The sequence below is a fragment of the Lupinus angustifolius genome, chromosome LG14, assembly GCF_001865875.1.
Source record: "Lupinus angustifolius cultivar Tanjil chromosome LG14, LupAngTanjil_v1.0, whole genome shotgun sequence".
NCBI classification, from domain to species: Eukaryota; Viridiplantae; Streptophyta; class Magnoliopsida; order Fabales; family Fabaceae; genus Lupinus; species Lupinus angustifolius.
The window spans coordinates 488,634-505,865 of NC_032022.1; the positions used below are offsets into that span (position 1 = coordinate 488,634).

Sequence of the window (17,232 nt, forward strand, 5' to 3'; positions counted from 1 at the left end):
AAGGTCGTTTGATCCATATTAATTTCTACCTATATGTGTGTCTTTGATATTATACATAGTCGATAAATGTGATGAAGGTACTGTTAGACAGCTGATAAATAACATAAAACTTTGTTTATCCTCCATGTTATGGATCAAGAATCTGATATAAGTTGGCTAGATTATTTTATTATCTGTTTGTTAGTTAAAACCTACTGTGGAGTATTAGCATATTGTTTCTAAATGCTGTGTTAGCTTTCTGTAAGGTGTGAATTTTCTGGTGGATCTCTCTATGAGAATTGGTGACCATTGACCTCAATTTTTTTGCTCAAGTGCTTTATTGCATTGGATTCAATGTTGGTATCATGTTTTGTGTAAACTGTAAAGTAATTCACTCAAAGGTGAAAAACATTATTTAATTTCTGTGCATAAGTTAGATTATGTTGATTTAACTTTTGTGCATCATTTAGTAATTTAGAGTATATTGGTTATGCATTCTAGATGTAATAATAATGAGACATAGCTGCTCTTTCAGAAATATTGAAGAACTCAATAAAAAATTTCTTTGTGTGAGTAGCTGCTATAAACTAAGCTTAACATTTCACCTCAAAATGAATCTGTCTTTCTAGTTTCTAACACAACAATCAATCTTTATAAAGATGCAAATATAATATCTTTACATACAAACGTGCATTAAGTGGGAACCTCGTGAGTTGGGCCGCTCTTACAATCATACCACTCGTCTACATCTCCCAAAGTAATTATTCAAAAGAGAGTTGGGTGAAAGATTAACGGTGTAGGAATACTCGGATAAAACCAAATCGCGGTTTCTAGACATCCCGATTCCACATTGATTTATCGACATAAAGAACATCTTCAATCCAAGCAACTAGATTGAATGCTAGGCCTTCTAATACTCTTGAATAGCTCTCTAGTACTGCTTTCCCTACATCCTGCAAAACCATAATTGTCATTCTTAGTTCATGTGATGTGATCACAACTTAAATATGTTAATTTAAATCGACTCTTGTTCAGTCTTTGCAATGTTATATATCCATATAATGGAATGATTTTTGTTCTGTAACGAAAATTATCAAGGCCTTAAGCTGTTTCTCAGTATTGAACAGATTGCGAAAGTAACTTACTCTGTTGTATTGAATCTTGCATGAGTCTAAAGAAGTTTGTGAAAGTTCAGGATATCTTAGCTTCAGGCAAAACAATAAACTCTCAGCTCTCTCAGCTAAGGTGTAGTTTTTGTCCTTCCGGTCGGTGTCAGCCATGAGATCCTTTACCTCATTCCATGATGATTTTGAATGGCTCATACAAGATTTACGCCTCCATGTGTACATCGACGATTCAACCCTGTCTGCCAGCTCAAGAGCTTCATGTTCAGAACTTATTTTGAGATAGTCAAGAAGGCGATCGGGTGAAAACTCGTGTGTAGCATACATATAGTGGTAAATTGTGTCCCCTAGACTTGCTCTTCCATTCTGAACAAATTAATGTTTGTAAAGAGAAAAGGAAGATTAAATTTTAATCATTTTGATTAAACTATGTAAATGCATACTAGTATTCTAGTAACATGAAAAGTTGAAAACAACTCTTATGCTGCATTAACTTCATCAGCATTAAAAACTTTATAGTTTATTTCAATGTAATTGAGATAAAATTAATAGATCTTATCAGATTTGCATGCTACTAGTACCTTATCTGAAATTATATCATCCCTTTTTCTACAAGCCTCAGCTGCTATTATTGGCTTCCACAAAAAGCTTATGAAATTTGATGATAAATCCCAAGACATTAGCTTTATAGGATCACATTTAATGAAATCCTCACTCACTTGGCAATAGAATTTCAGCTGGAAAAAAATGCAGACTTATTCTGAGACTTCAACAGAAACTTTCAGACCGAGACTATTAAGAATAGAATTATTGATGTATTTTGTAACGAACCAAAAATAATAAGGGCTAGCTAACCTTAGGAAGATTTTCAACATAAGTTTCTGGTATATCTATCTCGGCGAGAACATTGCTATTTATCGCCATGGCTGCTTTATGAATTTGATTAGCGCAATCTCGTTTCTCTATCAAGTGCTTCCTTGACTTATCTGAGAGGCCACCAGGAAGAACACAAGGAACTGGAACCCACCATTTCTCATCATTCCTTTGATGAACAATCCTACGAAATGAGGCTGCGTGTAATCGAGCCGAATTAACTGATATGTTCTCTGCATACCAAAATTCAGTATCTTGGAAACTATCAAATATTTCCTGCCAATAAGTATTCATTTTTATAAGCCACAAGGTATCTTGATGAAAACTGAGTTGTTACATTCAAGAAGCATTTGAGATTTGTCTTACTATGAGCATTGTATCAAGTTGCTGCAGAGCAGGGAGGTTCATGTAGATATCTGTTCTTGGTCTACTTTTCATCATCTGAAATGCACCATCAGATCATATTAGATACACCAACGAGGCGTTGGTCTAGTAGTGTAAGCCTGTAAGGCCTCACTGGATACCCAGATAGACCAAAAGATCGAATGTTTGATTCCTAGGAGCTATACTTGTTGGGAGGGGCAATTATACACCTCGAAAAGGATTAGTTCTTTACCCATAAGATGAGGGGATACATTCGGTTATACCAAAAAAAAGATCATATTAGATACTTGTAGTTAGGTCCATTGAAGTTATAATTATGATTTAGCAAAAGATAACCTCCACAATTGTCCCATCCTCTAAATATTGTGCAGTTGGAGCAAATTCTACTATGTAATCACACACTGATAGAAGAACCTTCATTTCCCTTCTCCACATGGCCTTCTTTTCTGGCTTCAATGGTTCCAACTTTAGATTTTGTCCAAATACAGTTGCTGCAAATTCTCATTTCAAACATGTTAATTGACAAACTAAGCATGAATACAGCTACAAGTACATATAAAGAGATATAAAAATATAAACAATACAGTGATTAAATGGTAAGATACATACTATTTTCACAATATTTTAACTACATTGTCTCAACAAAATTCCATAAAGCATTTTAAGTAAGTCAAAATATATAAAGAAGGAAATTTAAGGTAGTTAAACAGTGATTTGTTTCATTCAATAGGGAAACAAATAACTTAGCAAGAAAACTTGGTGTTTTGCATGGATTGATGGGTTATAACTAAGTGATATCATGTTGTATGTACCCAATAAGTATTTATGTGTGCATCGAACAAGGATATGTTGTCCCAAACCTGTTCCAAATCCTGTCTTATACCAATGAAAATATGTCATGTCAATTAAAACTTTTAAGCATTCATTGTTTTTTTTCTGTTTTTGCTTCATTGTCATTGGTATGAGACAGAATTTGAGACAATAGATCGTTGCTAGTGTGCATCACACATGACAAGAAACTAGACAGAAAAAATAGAACTTTTATTAGACTATGCTATTTTTGCAGTTAAACTTGAAATATTTACCATAGAGATTAGTAATGGCATTTGAGATGGTAACTGCAGTGGAAACACCTTTACCACCACCAGACATATCTTCTCCCAGAAGAAGCTTTGCAAATCTTTCCTTCATTGTTTCAAGCTCAGCTAAAGTACAAAAAGTTAACTACATTGTACTTACTCAAATATAGAAAGTTCAATAACAGTTCCATAAATTGTACTAACCAACCTGAATTCAAAGGATCACAATCATCAAGTTTTTCATCCACTGAGTTCTTGAGCATCTTCATTCCTAGTTTTGAAAGAGGAGATTGTTTAGCCCTGAGTTTCGCAGCCGTCGACCGAGAAGGCGAAGGTTCACTGGCATAGCTACTGTCATCTGAGCTTATCCATGTTGGGCAGTATGCAAGAGAATCACCACTCAATGTTGAGAAAGGAGATGAATTAACCACAGAAGGTGAAGGGTCATAATCTGCATCAGTTATTTCACACAAGTTGAATGATTTTTCCATCTTAGCTAAAGAATTATGCATATAAACATGAAGGTTTGAGTCACAAAAATTAAGCTTGTGTTGTGGGTTTTGAATATCAGTACTTTATGATCAATTTAAGATATACTATGATATATAAAAGCATGACAAGGAACTTAGCTTAAAATGTACAATTCTAGTTGAAATCAAACTTGATATAGAGAACAAAAAGGAAAAAAAAAAGTGGCATCAAAAGAAAAAGCAGAAAATTTGAATGTTTTTGTCTTAATTGCATTAACCAAAAGAATAATAATAAATTGAAGTAAAAGTTGTCCAAGAATGTTCCTGCTATATTGAAATTCACTGAAAAACACAGCAAAGAGTTGTGAAAAAAGCATCCTTTGACAACTTTTTGAGGTTGAAACAAACTGAAATTTAAAACTTGAAAACAAACGGTTGGGAAAAAAGAAGAAGCAAATGGTCCCAGCATTCTTTTATATGTTGTAACCTTTTTATGAGATTTGAAATTGAAATTTGAACTATGTAAGTAGATAACAACGTTTAAAGCAGTTCCCTCCTAAGCATTTATGTCTTTATCTTCTTCCCTGAAGAGTGAAGACTTCACGGAAGGACAACAATATTGGCCTTCTCATAGTGCAGAATGTGATAACTGAATATGAAAACTATAACAAGACTTCTAAGGTTTGTGCTACTGCTAGTTTAAAATATGAGACTCTTCACAATATGTATCACTTGAACCAACATCCGTTGGTAATACATAATTAATTTGAGACCGAGAGTAAACATTAGTAAGATTCCATACATTATATTTTTTTTTTATCAGCTACACACTTTATAAACATTAGTAAGATTCCATTTTGACAATAGAAAAAAAAGAATAAGAATATTGATATACATGAATCACCTTAAAGAAAGCAAATATATACCCCATTCCATACGTACTAAAATATGAGGAAAAATATGACTTTGTTAAATTTAAAAATTATTTTAATAAAAGATAAGTTGAAACCATAATTCTTAAATATTTATTTATGGCATATGTCATAATCTTAACATAGCAATTGACATCCTGGATCAAAATTCCATTATCTCTATTTTTTTAACTTACATTGATTACTATTCACTTTTATTGCAATTCCTCCATAAAATTATTTCTTGATATACTAAATGATTAATTATTTAGGCTTGAGATCTGATTGGGCTTGTAGTCAATTTTTATGGATAAATTTAGGGATTTTTTTTTTCTAAAAATAGTTTTAAAAAACAATAGCAATTTCTAAAAAAATTATACTAAATACTTTCTTTTTTTATCATTAAAGTTTTATTGAATATGTACGTAACAACGTGCATGGCATAGCCATATTGAAGGGAAAAGAAAGAGAGAAAGAATATCAATGGCAAAGAACGGAGAGAGAGACACAAATGCAGATAATGAACGAAACGAGTTTAACGAGTCAACATGTTCTGATGATGAACCTGACCCAGTTGATGAAATCCAACGAGTTATTGAATCTGTGGCTCGATTCGGAGAATATCGAAGGACACAGAGGAAGGAATGTTACAACCTCGTACGTCGTTTTAAGCTTATGTTGCCTCTCATGGAAGAGGTTCGTGACCTCGATGAGCGTATTCCTGAAAAGGGTGTGGTTTGGTTATGGAAACTGAGAGATGCTTTATTGTGTGCTAAAGAACTTTTGAGATTTTGCAGTCAAGGAAGCAAAGTTCAACTTGTAAGGGCCTATTTCATGAAAATGGTTTCAATGTGTTTGTAGGAGGCATGAAATTAATTTTTTGTAATTAATAAAATGTCTTTGAATTTGATGGGCTCGATGTATTAAAGCGGCCTAATGTGGTTACATTAGATAATCATGGTTCCACATCATACTATAATTGCGGGTGATGTGATTACAGAAGTCATCGCAACCGCAATATTATAGCCACATCGCAAACCAAAAAGTTATCCATCCAAATCATTATGCGTAATTAAGAGCTTTTTGATAGAGTAATTCATTGTCGTGATATTATAGCTTCAATGCATTTTTAGTATGATATCAATCTCAAGGAGAAAGTTTTATGTAAAAAACAAAAAATCTTGTGTTGCAAGTAAAAGTAGGTATGTCATGGTCCTCCAAAATTTGTTACTGCTTTCATTTTATCTTCTCTAAACTTAACTTTTATTTATGTTATACATGTTTGGTTTTTTCTACCTCCCTTGGAAATAAAATTTGCTTCATCTTATATACAAGATTTTTAGCCCTTTTACCTAAAAATTGCGCCTTGAAATAGTGTGACAATTTGATTCATTATTAAGGCTTTGAAACCTTATATGGATTAAGATAATGAATGTGTCACCTAGAACAAGTGATGATCCTTGACATGATTTGAGTTCTTACAAAATGTGATATTGGTGTGTGTTTGTGTTTTTTTTGGGTTTCAGGCACTTGAGGGTGAGGTTGTTATGATGAAGTTTCAAAGTGTTTATGAAAAATTAAGCCAAGCATTCGATGATGTTCCTTGTTATCTACTAGGGATCTCAGAGGAAGTAAAAGAACAAGTAGGTTGATTTTCATTCTCATCTTTTTGTAATTGTGATGTCTTCTGTTTTGTGTAAATATTTCTAACTTTATGCCTTTGTTGGGATCTTTAAGTAAACATTGTCCATTGATGATTAATGTGTTCTTCTTAGTGGTTGTGGAATATGAAAATGAACAATTACATGTATGCAGTGTTTTAAATTGCATTCTGCAATCGCAATTGTGTCTACACACATTGTGGTTTTGAAAGTCTCTGCAATGGTATCGTTACTGCAATTGCGGTTGCATTTTCCTGCAATTGTAGTAAACATAACGTAACTGCAATTTAAAACACTACATATATGTTAACGTTTCTAAGTCTTAATTGGCCATATGTTTAGAGATAATCATGTTTATGTTGTTCTTCAGCTTCAGCTAATGCACATGCAACTAAGGAGGGTCAGGAAGAGAACTGACACACAGGACATAGAACTTGCAATGGATATGATGGTGGTATTTTTCGAAGAAGATGGTCGCAATGCCGATAGCGCTATTGTTGAAAGGCTAGCAAAAAAGTTGCAGCTTCATAGTGTTGATGATCTTAACATTGAAACTGTGGCTATTAGGAACCTTGTTAGAGAACGAAAAGGCCAAAATGCAGAGAGTACTCAAAGAATAATTAATGTGCTTAACAAATTCAAAAGATTTGCAGGCATGGAAGAAACCAATGTTATTGATGATCCTGTTGTGCCTAAGATGCTTCAGAAGTGCACATCTTTGATCATCCCTCATGAGTTTCTCTGCCCAATCACACTAGAAATCATGACAGATCCTGTTATTGTTGCAAGTGGACAGGTAATAAATCACACAACTCTTGAATGAATTTGCTTCTTTTTTTTATGCCTATTGTGACAAAAAGCAAAGAAGGCGAGTTTGGTGCAATGATAAGGTTGTTGTTTTTTTATCATGAAGTCACAAGTTCAAATACTGGAAACAAACTCTCTATTACGAGGATAAGGTTGTGTACAACTATCCTCCCCAGGTCCCACTTAGTCTTAAAAGCCTGGTTGAAATGACACTATCTATGTTTTTTGAACAACAAATCTTCTTTTCTCTACATAATATTGACAAAACTTCTCTTTGTTTCTTTCTCTTTTTCATATTGCGGGGTGTTTCCATCAAAGACATATGAAAGGGTAAGCATAGAGAAGTGGTTCCAAACCAATCATAAGACATGCCCAAAGACAAGACAACCTTTGGCTCACTTGTCATTAGCACCAAATTATGCCTTAAAAAACTTGATTGCCATGTGGTGTGAGAACAACAACTTCAAACTTCCGAAACAAGTTACTTCTTCAGAACAAGAAAGCTGTTCCATGGATAACACAGATGAAATTCCATGCTTGGTTGAGTGTTTATCATCTATTCATTTAGATGAGCAAAGAAAGGCGGTAGAGAAAATACGCATGCTATCCAAGGAAAATGCTGAGAACCGAGTTTTGGTCGCGGAACATGGTGGAATACCACCATTGGTGCAACTCCTACCCTATCCAGATTCCAAAATACAAGAGCATGCTGTAACAGCACTTCTAAATTTATCAATTGATGAGGGAAACAAAAAACTTATATCAAAAGAAGGCGCTATTCCGGCTATTATAGAAGTGTTGGAGAATGGAAGTACTGTGGCTAAAGAGAATTCTGCAGCAGCCTTATTTAGCTTATCAATGCTTGATGAGAATAAAGAGATTGTGGGTATATCAAATGGGATTGACCCTTTAGTAGATTTATTGCAGAATGGCACAGTTAGAGGGAAAAAAGATGCAGCTACAGCACTCTTTAACTTGTGTTTTATTGATGCAAACAAAGGTAGGGCTATTAGTGCTGGCATTGTCACACCCTTACTTCAATTGCTCAAGGACATAAACTTGGGCATGATTGATGAATCACTCTCCATTGTATTACTACTTATTTCAAATCCAGAAGCAAGGCAAGAGATCGGACAACTCCCGTTCATTGAAACTCTTGTCGAATTTATTCGAGAAGGAACCCCGAAGAATAAGGAATGTGCTGCATCTGTTCTTCTTGAGTTGTGTTCTGCTAATTCCTCATTTATATTGGCTGCACTTCAGTTTGGAGTGTATGAGCACTTGATTGAGATAAAACAAAGTGGAACAAGTAGAGCACAAAGGAAAGCAAATGCAATCTTAGAACTCATAAGCAGGAGTGAGCAAATTTAATCTTGCTTTCTCCAATGTAAGTACAAATTCTATTTTTGTCATTGTAAATTAACTAAATTGATTCTTTTCACTTATTGTGTTGTAAAAAAATACATCTAAATAAATTCTTTCTCATCCACTCATCCCTTTGATTAGTAACAATGAATAATTCAGATTTCTTGTAAATCCTGAAGAAAACTAATAAGCAAAAGACAACAACCTAACCATGCTTGTACAATGCATCATATGTGTTGGAGGGTGATCATGGATATTAGAGGAAGATACACATGATAATGTGATATTGTAAAACATCTAAACCTTTAGGAGGTTCCATGGTTGTGGATAGTCCCAATGAATGAGGTGTTTCTAACCCGGAAGCTTTTATAATCTTCGTAGACTGTGGTAACTCTGTCAACTTCTCGACCAGTTACATAGATTGGTATAGAGTTTTCCAGGCGATTAGCCTAGATAAGGGCATGCGTAAAGATAGAGCATTTGTTTATGACTGATACAAATCCATCACCAGGTGGGGGAACATGTACTCTCGATTTCTTCTCAAAGAGAAATAATAGTGTCAGAATGCACAAATAATTATGATACATTACTATTGAGCATGAATATGGATTTGTTGAATGGGTCCACATGCATTCAAACATCAAAGAACAAAGACTGAAAATTAGCTCCATAAGACACTTAATCATGCATCATGTCATTGCATTTATGACTGATATTGTTTGCTTAGCTCATTCCCTTCTTTTCTTCATATTTGCTTAGTGTCTCTATCTCAAATAGGTACACATTCTCTATAATGTGAAGTCATGGATTTCTATGACACCATATCTTATAAATTAAAGAAATGGAAGAATGTATGTAGCTATCATAGTCTTGACAACTCTAATGTAATGTAACTCCAAAAGCCATGCCATTATGTTTTGCCATATGATGAATTTTAAAGATTACAAGTGTGTGAACAAAATAGTATAGTTTTGAAAGTGAAATTGGTTTCAACTTCTTTTATGCGAGTCTTTTACCTGGTTCATAGTTTCTATGATTACCCTTAATTTTTTCAATGTTATTGTTAACTTGTATGACTCACACTCATTCACTCTACCATGAAATATATATAACAAAACGATTTTTTTTTCACAACTATATCGAACTATAACAATATTCAATCATGAAGAGTAGTTGGATATCTAACCTTCTTAGTTCTAGCACAAATAAGAGAATAAACGAAATATTTGTTACTATCAACGAAATCTTCTTCACCTTAAATTACAATTTGAGGATATTGGGTTTCTATGTTTCCAAACCATAAATTTGATATTGGAATATGTTAGTACATAAAGTCTTAATCTAACATTGAATATGGGGAATGAATGGAAAGAAAATATACATTAAACTATTATCTTAAGGTTTTGGTTTAAGACATGGTGTGTCACTTATATGTGGTTCTTACATCGGCTCCATGGTTGCAAATGAATCCAACATAAGAAATTGTTTTCTCCCTTTTGTCTTACTCTAAAGATATGAACGAGTAACACATACATCATACTACACGATCCACCATACTGAAGACATTCCAAAGCGTATGGAATTTCATGACATCATATTAAGAACTCAGGTGCATTGCCCATAAATCCAAAAGGCATAGCATATTGAATTGAATTGGGGCAATAACACTAAACTCTTTCATACACTGACTCTGATACTTAAGAACATAGTAGGACTTGCCCATTTAAGCCCCATTAGGAAGATTGATGCAGTAATTATAATCATGAAAACTGAACATCATTAAAGCAATCAATTCATTCACACCTCATTTCTGGGACTTACACTGCCAAATCCCAATTACATACATAACTTACTTATAACTTACTGAGTTGAATAACATTCAGGACTTATACAATGGCATAGATCAAGAAAGAATATTCACAATATAAAATGTTTAACGGTGTTCATAAATGGGAAAGGTTGGCCAATCCTATTACTTCACCTGCAATTTACAACCCTAGTATTTCTTTCTCGATAGCTATCTGAGATGCAGTTTTTTCGTCATCATCATACCTTTTTGACACAGCAGTGGGGAGCCACATGCACTGACTTGCCTTGGACTTCTTATCCTTCAACAGAGGAGCTTCCCCGGATCAAGGGACCACGACGATTGCCACGAACAATCACATCTTTGAGTCGAAATAAGGGAGCAAGAACCCTGCTCCTCGCCTGTGTAAAGAGTACCGATTGGAATGTTAGAATCTTTTGAAGCATCAAGAGGAATCAATCAAGGCAATTAAAGCATGGAACCCAAAAAAGAATTCATGGCCATCATCCTTCTGGTGTAGTATGTCATCAAGTTTATACAAAAGTAGCCTAAATTTGTAGTCATATACTTCTCTACAGGAGAAGGAAGTTCAATGATATAGCTCTACAAATACTAATAATATTTTAAAGTAAGGAAAATAAATAGTCACATTTAAAAAAAGAAGTAAATATAGCACTCTTGATTCTTAATTTGCAAGCATCAAAATCGCTACATAGGATTATTTGGACCAAAGGCACCATTCATTCACTGTATCACCACAGCCAGATCCTTAGCACATAATAATCTCATGACAAATTAGTGCAGATCGTGGAAGATGAGTATGCTGCACACAACTAGAATCAATGACAAGAGTCTGAATATATCTGACATAATTGAGTGTCTTTCTGTATAACGTTTAAAAGCAGTGCTACATCACTTTGACACTTTAGCTTTTATAGGCTGCTTAATGTTTAAAAGTAAGAGCTCTTTAGTAATATTATTACATATTACATCATTTATCAAATGCATATATTTTGCTATCAAAGACTAACTAAAACATTGTTGTAAAAACGAAGAAAAAACTAAAATATGACGAAGACAAAAACAGTTTTTGATTTTACATTAATTGTTTTTGCACAAAAAAAAGATGAGAGTGAGCCTCGGCACAACTGTAAGGTTGATTGTCTTGTGACCTAGAGGTCATGGGTTCAAATCTTGAAAACTAGCCTCTTCACTTATGAGGGAGGGCAAGGCTGCGTACATCTACGCTCCCCAGACCCTACTAGGTGGCAGCCTCATGTACTGAGTCACCTTTTTTGTTTTTTACAAGAAATGTTTTAGAAAAATCATTTTTTAAAGCCTAACAAAACAGCCCCAAAACAAAGCACATATTTTAGAGAAACAGTTGAATGACAATCATTATACCTCCTCATTCACACTGATCTGCCACTTCAGTTGTAAAGCACGTTCCTGCTGCCAGCGCTGCCCAAGCATCACAAGGCCCACCACTGTAGCTGCAATGAAAACGGACCAGAATGTATTCGCCTCTTTTGCATGAGCATATAAAGAGGAAGCTCTTCGCTTCCACCAAGCTCCACAAGGAAGATTTGGAGGGCTATTATTATCATCTTTCGAAGCACTCTTTGACTGTGATAAGTCAGGACAGACATTTGGCCCTTGCTCTGTTAATTCGAGTGTGTTAGACTCAGCTATGCTTTCTCCATATGCTGTTACACCACCAATAGCTGTTTCACTGTGGAAAGAAGTGTATTTTGCAGAGTCAAACATATTTTCCTCTTTTGCAGTCAAACTAAAACCTGGTAGATCTGTAACTTCATCAAACTGTTTACCATGAACAAATAACTTATTGACTTCCTCATCAAAATATTGTATATCCTCAAGCTCCTCTGAAACATTCAACGCTGCAAATGACAAGCTTTCTTCACCCTTTTGACTAGGTCTGGTATCATCTTCATAGGTTACTTCAGAAGCAACATCTTTGCCACCAGATTCATCATAAATCTCATTATATTGAGGTTCCAATGGCAAGTTCTCATGCTGACGGGGTGGAAAGAGAAAGTGACCAGACATGAACAAAGCGTTTGATGTTTCTGCCTCACCCTGCAGATATAGATCTACCTTGTCATCATCTTTCAACTCAACTTCATCGGGACCAGGAGCAGCAGCATATGTTGAAGCCGTGAGAGATACAACCTCCCATTCATTCCCTCGAGAAGTCTTTTCATTTCTATCTTCATTGTCAGCCATCTTTTGTCTTCATCAGAAAAATCATATCAGAATTCCAATTCTACTTAGACTTCAACTAGACAAATTCATATTCATACATACATAACAAGCATATACATAATGGACAAAGGGAGTTGATTTAACCCAAAACCAAAAAACTGCTATTTCGAAAGAAGAAGAGAAGTAGACTAAAAAAGTCACAATCATTCGCGGAGTTAATGAATTGCATGTGCAGAAAAGTGTTGATAGGTAATTGGCAAGGATTTAGCATTTCTCAACTTATAAACCAACAAAAAATACCAACTTTATAAACAGCTACATCTCTACGGTTCTACCAAGCGGCAAATTCACCAAAAAATTTGTTTGATACACTTTTTTCCATTATTTAGAAACAGAAAAAACACTAAAATCCACAAAAACCTCTCGTGCACCAATCTTAATTTTATTTTAATTTCATTTTCCTGGTAATCAAGTCATAAACACCATGAAATGAAATCATCATCTCTACCCCTTTCTCCTTCTTGTCCTCTGACCTGGAAGCTATTGGTTCAAACATCAGAAACAATATTTTTACTCATAATGGTAAGGTTTCGTACATCTACTTTCCCGAAACCCCACCAGGTGGGGTAGCCTCGTGCACTGGGCCAGATGATAGCCCTCGTGCATCAGGCCACCTTTCTTTTATAAAATTGTGTACATCTACCCTCTCAACAATCAAATAGAAGCTCGTGCACTTGGCTACCCTTTTTTTTTTATAATCCCAAAAATCACTAAAAATAAACTCCACCAAACAAGCAGAAGCTCCTATCTATCAATCAATCCACTGAACTATATGCAGTTAATAGAAACCCAAATAGAAAACATCGAAGTGAATTAAAATCATACATAGAGATCGAAAAACGAAACATGAAACCCCCAAATCAAAATCATCATATATGATACACGAATTTGAACTTTTTATTGTAAAAAGAAGAGAAATATGATATCGATGAGATTGAATCAGCGAATTGGGAAATTATATGATTGGGGTAATTGGGTAAATTACCAGAGATTGAAGAAGGTTAAAAGTTGTGAAGCGAAGATAAGATCACACCCAGATCGGATAGGAGCATGGAGTGTATTTCAACTTTCGTTTCTATTTTAATAAAAACCAATTATATATTTATTCAATGGAATAAATTATATATAGAATTTAATATTTAAGGGTAAAGATTTACACATGCTCATTATGGTGTACATATCTACCATTTATATGTTAAATAATTATTAACATTATATAAAACTTTTATATTGTTGTATTTTTTTTTGTTAATATTTATGCACTTAAGATTTTTTATATTTTTAGTTGACTCTCAAAAGTATATAGGTTAATGATAAATGATATTTTGATTAAAAAATTTATAATGAATATACACTTTTATATCACTACATAATAAAAAGAAGGATATACCAATAATTTTACATATGTATGTCTCAATCATGATTGGATTTAAGTATGGTTGGATTTTATTGGGTTTAGGTTCGAATTCAAAAGTTAGATTCGTTCAATATTTAAGATCAAATAAGGGATATTACATCTCCCCTTGGTCATCCATTTTGTACGTGTCTATCGAGATGTGTGCATAATAATACCATATCTTTGGCTCACAATATTATTAATTCTTTAATTTTTTGTATCATATTTAGATATAAGTAAATGATTAACAATATATATATATATCATATGTCAAATTATATATCAATAATTATAAGTAATATTAAGAAGACTTTATCTAAAAAAATATATGTATTATATTTAATTGGGTCAATGGTGAACTTCCGATTCAAAAGCTTGTACAATCAACATTTTAGGTCGAGTAAGCCTTCGAGTATAAGATTGGATTTGGTTGAAAAAATTAACACGACCAACATTTAGGATCAGGTAAGAGACAAACCTTACCCGACTCATGTTCACTCATATTAATGATGCTATGTAGTGCACAACCTCCATTTTTTGAAGAAAAAATGTATATTTTTTTATGATTGCACAAGCCCAAAATTTAATTTTTGTAAATGATATAACAAAAAATTATTATGTTGAATTATTTTATAATATTATGGATATGCAACTTAAAGAACTTCATGATCGTTTCCTTAGACAAATACTAAGCTATTTCAATGTATGTCTTGTTTGAGTCTAGCTTATTTCATCTCTAGTTTAGATATGACAAGACTCACTAAATTTATAAGTTTTTATCTACATAATTTTTGTTTAACTGATTGGGTGATAATTGATAATCAACTTGAGACTTAGATCATTAATATGCATAACCGTGTTGACTTTATTATGAAACAATAATCTTTAAGATATAAAGTTGCTTGTGGATAAAAAATACTAATTGTGAGAGTTAGCCTCACATACCTATGAATATTTTTGATTCAGACAAGATTGTCTTTCGGTGTGAAGATACATGAAGGAAACCAAGAAAAGATTACATCTAAGTCTTACATCACTAATTGTTCACCCCTATTTAATTTGTATATTCTGAATTTGGGTTACGTTTATCTATACTTATGCTAATCCATATTAAAAGTCACATTAGAAGTTCAATGCACGTTTCTACTGTTACAACGAATGACGTTAGAGAATTGCATATTTCATGGTGTTTTACCACGACTCAAATAAGGCATACATTTTTATTGGCAATTATTATTATTAAGCCTTCAAACAAAGCAAATTAGCCAACATTTGTGCATTTAACGGTGGCATGATAATAACCATTTGGTGGCAATTAATGGCTTGGTAAACGCTTAAATCATATTATATGTTCATTATTCCACCAATAATCACATTTTAACACTTTTATATCTTGAAGATAATTAATTTTGTTTTATAGTATTTGGGGTTACACTCAAAGAGAACATGCATGCTAATGATAAAATTCCACTTAAAGAAAAATATATTAGTAATTGTTTAGAAAACAGAAAAGCAAGTGAAATTTACATGAAAATAATTATATTTGATAACTGGAATATTTAGACAACAAATTAAGAGGGCTCAATACAATACTACTCTTAATATATATAACGAAACTAATATATCTTATAAATTTTTCTATGAATTCTCTTGAAAGTAAATATGTCACAAATCCTCTTACAAAGTGATATTTTATTTATCAATAACTGATCTATAAATGACATGTATCACTTTTTTGTAAGTAAGAAAACTTTATAAAATGATATGTAGTTAGTCCTTGTATAATTATACAGAAGGCTCCACAAGTAATAGTTCCATCCTCACAACTCAATCTCATATTTTCTCAAACAACTACATATATTATATCATAAGTAATTATTGGGGTTAGAGATACACATGAAACTCATCAACAAGCTCAGACTCAAGAATATTCAAGTATTAACATTCCCATCACAAATTTTAAAACTTTTCTTAAATTATTTTGAAACAAGTCCCCACGACCCCGCTGAATACTATTCTGGTAAAACTAATCCTTAACAAATTTAGAAATTTTCAATGGTATAAGTGAAATTATTATACTAATATTAATATTGTGAAATTAATTCAGAATTTGATAAAAAAAAGTTATTTATATCATTTGGTCGGTAAGGTTTAAATGTAAACCGACTAGTATGACTAAGTTTGACTTGTATAATTGCTATATATATATTACCCATAAGACATTCAATTGTTAGATTTTCATAATCATGATAAAAGTGTGATTGCATTATTTCAAAATATTTAAGAATTTATTCTCCAAAAAAAATTGTTTTAAAAAATAGAAATGAACAACTTTGATTTGGAACGTAGCAATGAGATGGTTTATTCATTAATTGTATAAGATCCTTTTATGTACTTTTTCATGCATAGTAAGATTATTGATTAATGAAACTACATATTTCTACTAGAAAAGTTTGAGTAAATAAATATTTTTAGGTAATAACTTCATTTATTATAAAAATTATCTATAAATAAATAGGACAAAAACAAGAAACCAAAAAAGATCTTATAAACAGGATTAGATGGTGTGTTTTGTAAACTATCTCCATTTTTATGTTCAATTAAAATCAAAATATTTAATTATCATTATAATATAATGACACTACTTTCCAAACTTTCAACTATAACAAAGAAGCACACCTAACATATATCAATCACTAGTTGGGGTATGGTCCCCTCTACAACATGCAAACAATTAATCAGAATAATACTAACTTAACTTTAGAATATATCTGAATAATATTATTCTCATAAAAAGATAATCAAATAATATATCATCCAAAGATTATATCATAATAATCATTCTCATCAATCATATAATTAAGAGTGTTGGCATAATTAGAGTCTTATGTGGAAATTATTAATACATTGGACCACTCTTCTCACTCATTTTGCTTCTTCTCTTCAAATCTCAGTTTCTTATTTGTTGGTTACATAGTTCATTCTGACAATATTGCTGGCATGAAGCCTGGTTTTCATATGACAAACATTTTAATATTCTTGTTTTGTCTGTGTGGGTTGTTTGGAAGTAAACATTTTAATAGAATGTTA

At 32.8% G+C, this 17,232-nt stretch overlaps 3 protein-coding genes across 4 annotated transcripts; 1 reads left to right on the forward strand and 2 right to left on the reverse strand.

Moving 5' to 3' along the window:
* LOC109326111 (rop guanine nucleotide exchange factor 3-like) lies at positions 467 to 4,401 on the reverse strand. Its single transcript, XM_019558778.1, has 8 exons — positions 3,648 to 4,401; positions 3,446 to 3,565; positions 2,697 to 2,851; positions 2,343 to 2,417; positions 1,959 to 2,252; positions 1,685 to 1,840; positions 1,125 to 1,469; positions 467 to 932 (listed from the first exon to the last, which is right to left on the reverse strand). The coding sequence occupies exons 1-8, from the start codon at positions 3,949 to 3,951 to the stop codon at positions 810 to 812; spliced, it is 1,572 nt and encodes a 523-aa protein (XP_019414323.1). The 5' UTR covers positions 3,952 to 4,401; the 3' UTR covers positions 467 to 809.
* On the forward strand, positions 5,243 to 8,763 carry LOC109326257 (U-box domain-containing protein 15-like). The gene is made up of 4 exons (XM_019558965.1): positions 5,243 to 5,639; positions 6,347 to 6,463; positions 6,852 to 7,277; positions 7,607 to 8,763. Exons 1-4 carry the CDS (start codon positions 5,304 to 5,306, stop codon positions 8,657 to 8,659), a joined length of 1,932 nt encoding a protein of 643 aa, XP_019414510.1. The 5' UTR covers positions 5,243 to 5,303; the 3' UTR covers positions 8,660 to 8,763.
* Positions 10,427 to 13,795, reverse strand: LOC109327023 (ATG8-interacting protein 1-like). Of its 2 annotated transcripts, none has more exons than XM_019559990.1 (3): positions 13,732 to 13,795; positions 11,865 to 12,714; positions 10,427 to 10,861 (listed from the first exon to the last, which is right to left on the reverse strand). In XM_019559990.1, the coding sequence occupies exons 2-3, from the start codon at positions 12,705 to 12,707 to the stop codon at positions 10,757 to 10,759; spliced, it is 948 nt and encodes a 315-aa protein (XP_019415535.1). In that variant the 5' UTR covers positions 12,708 to 12,714; positions 13,732 to 13,795; the 3' UTR covers positions 10,427 to 10,756. The 2 variants fall into 2 exon arrangements, with proteins under 2 accessions (XP_019415535.1, XP_019415534.1); XM_019559989.1 differs by having other exon boundaries at positions 11,865 to 12,716; positions 13,661 to 13,737.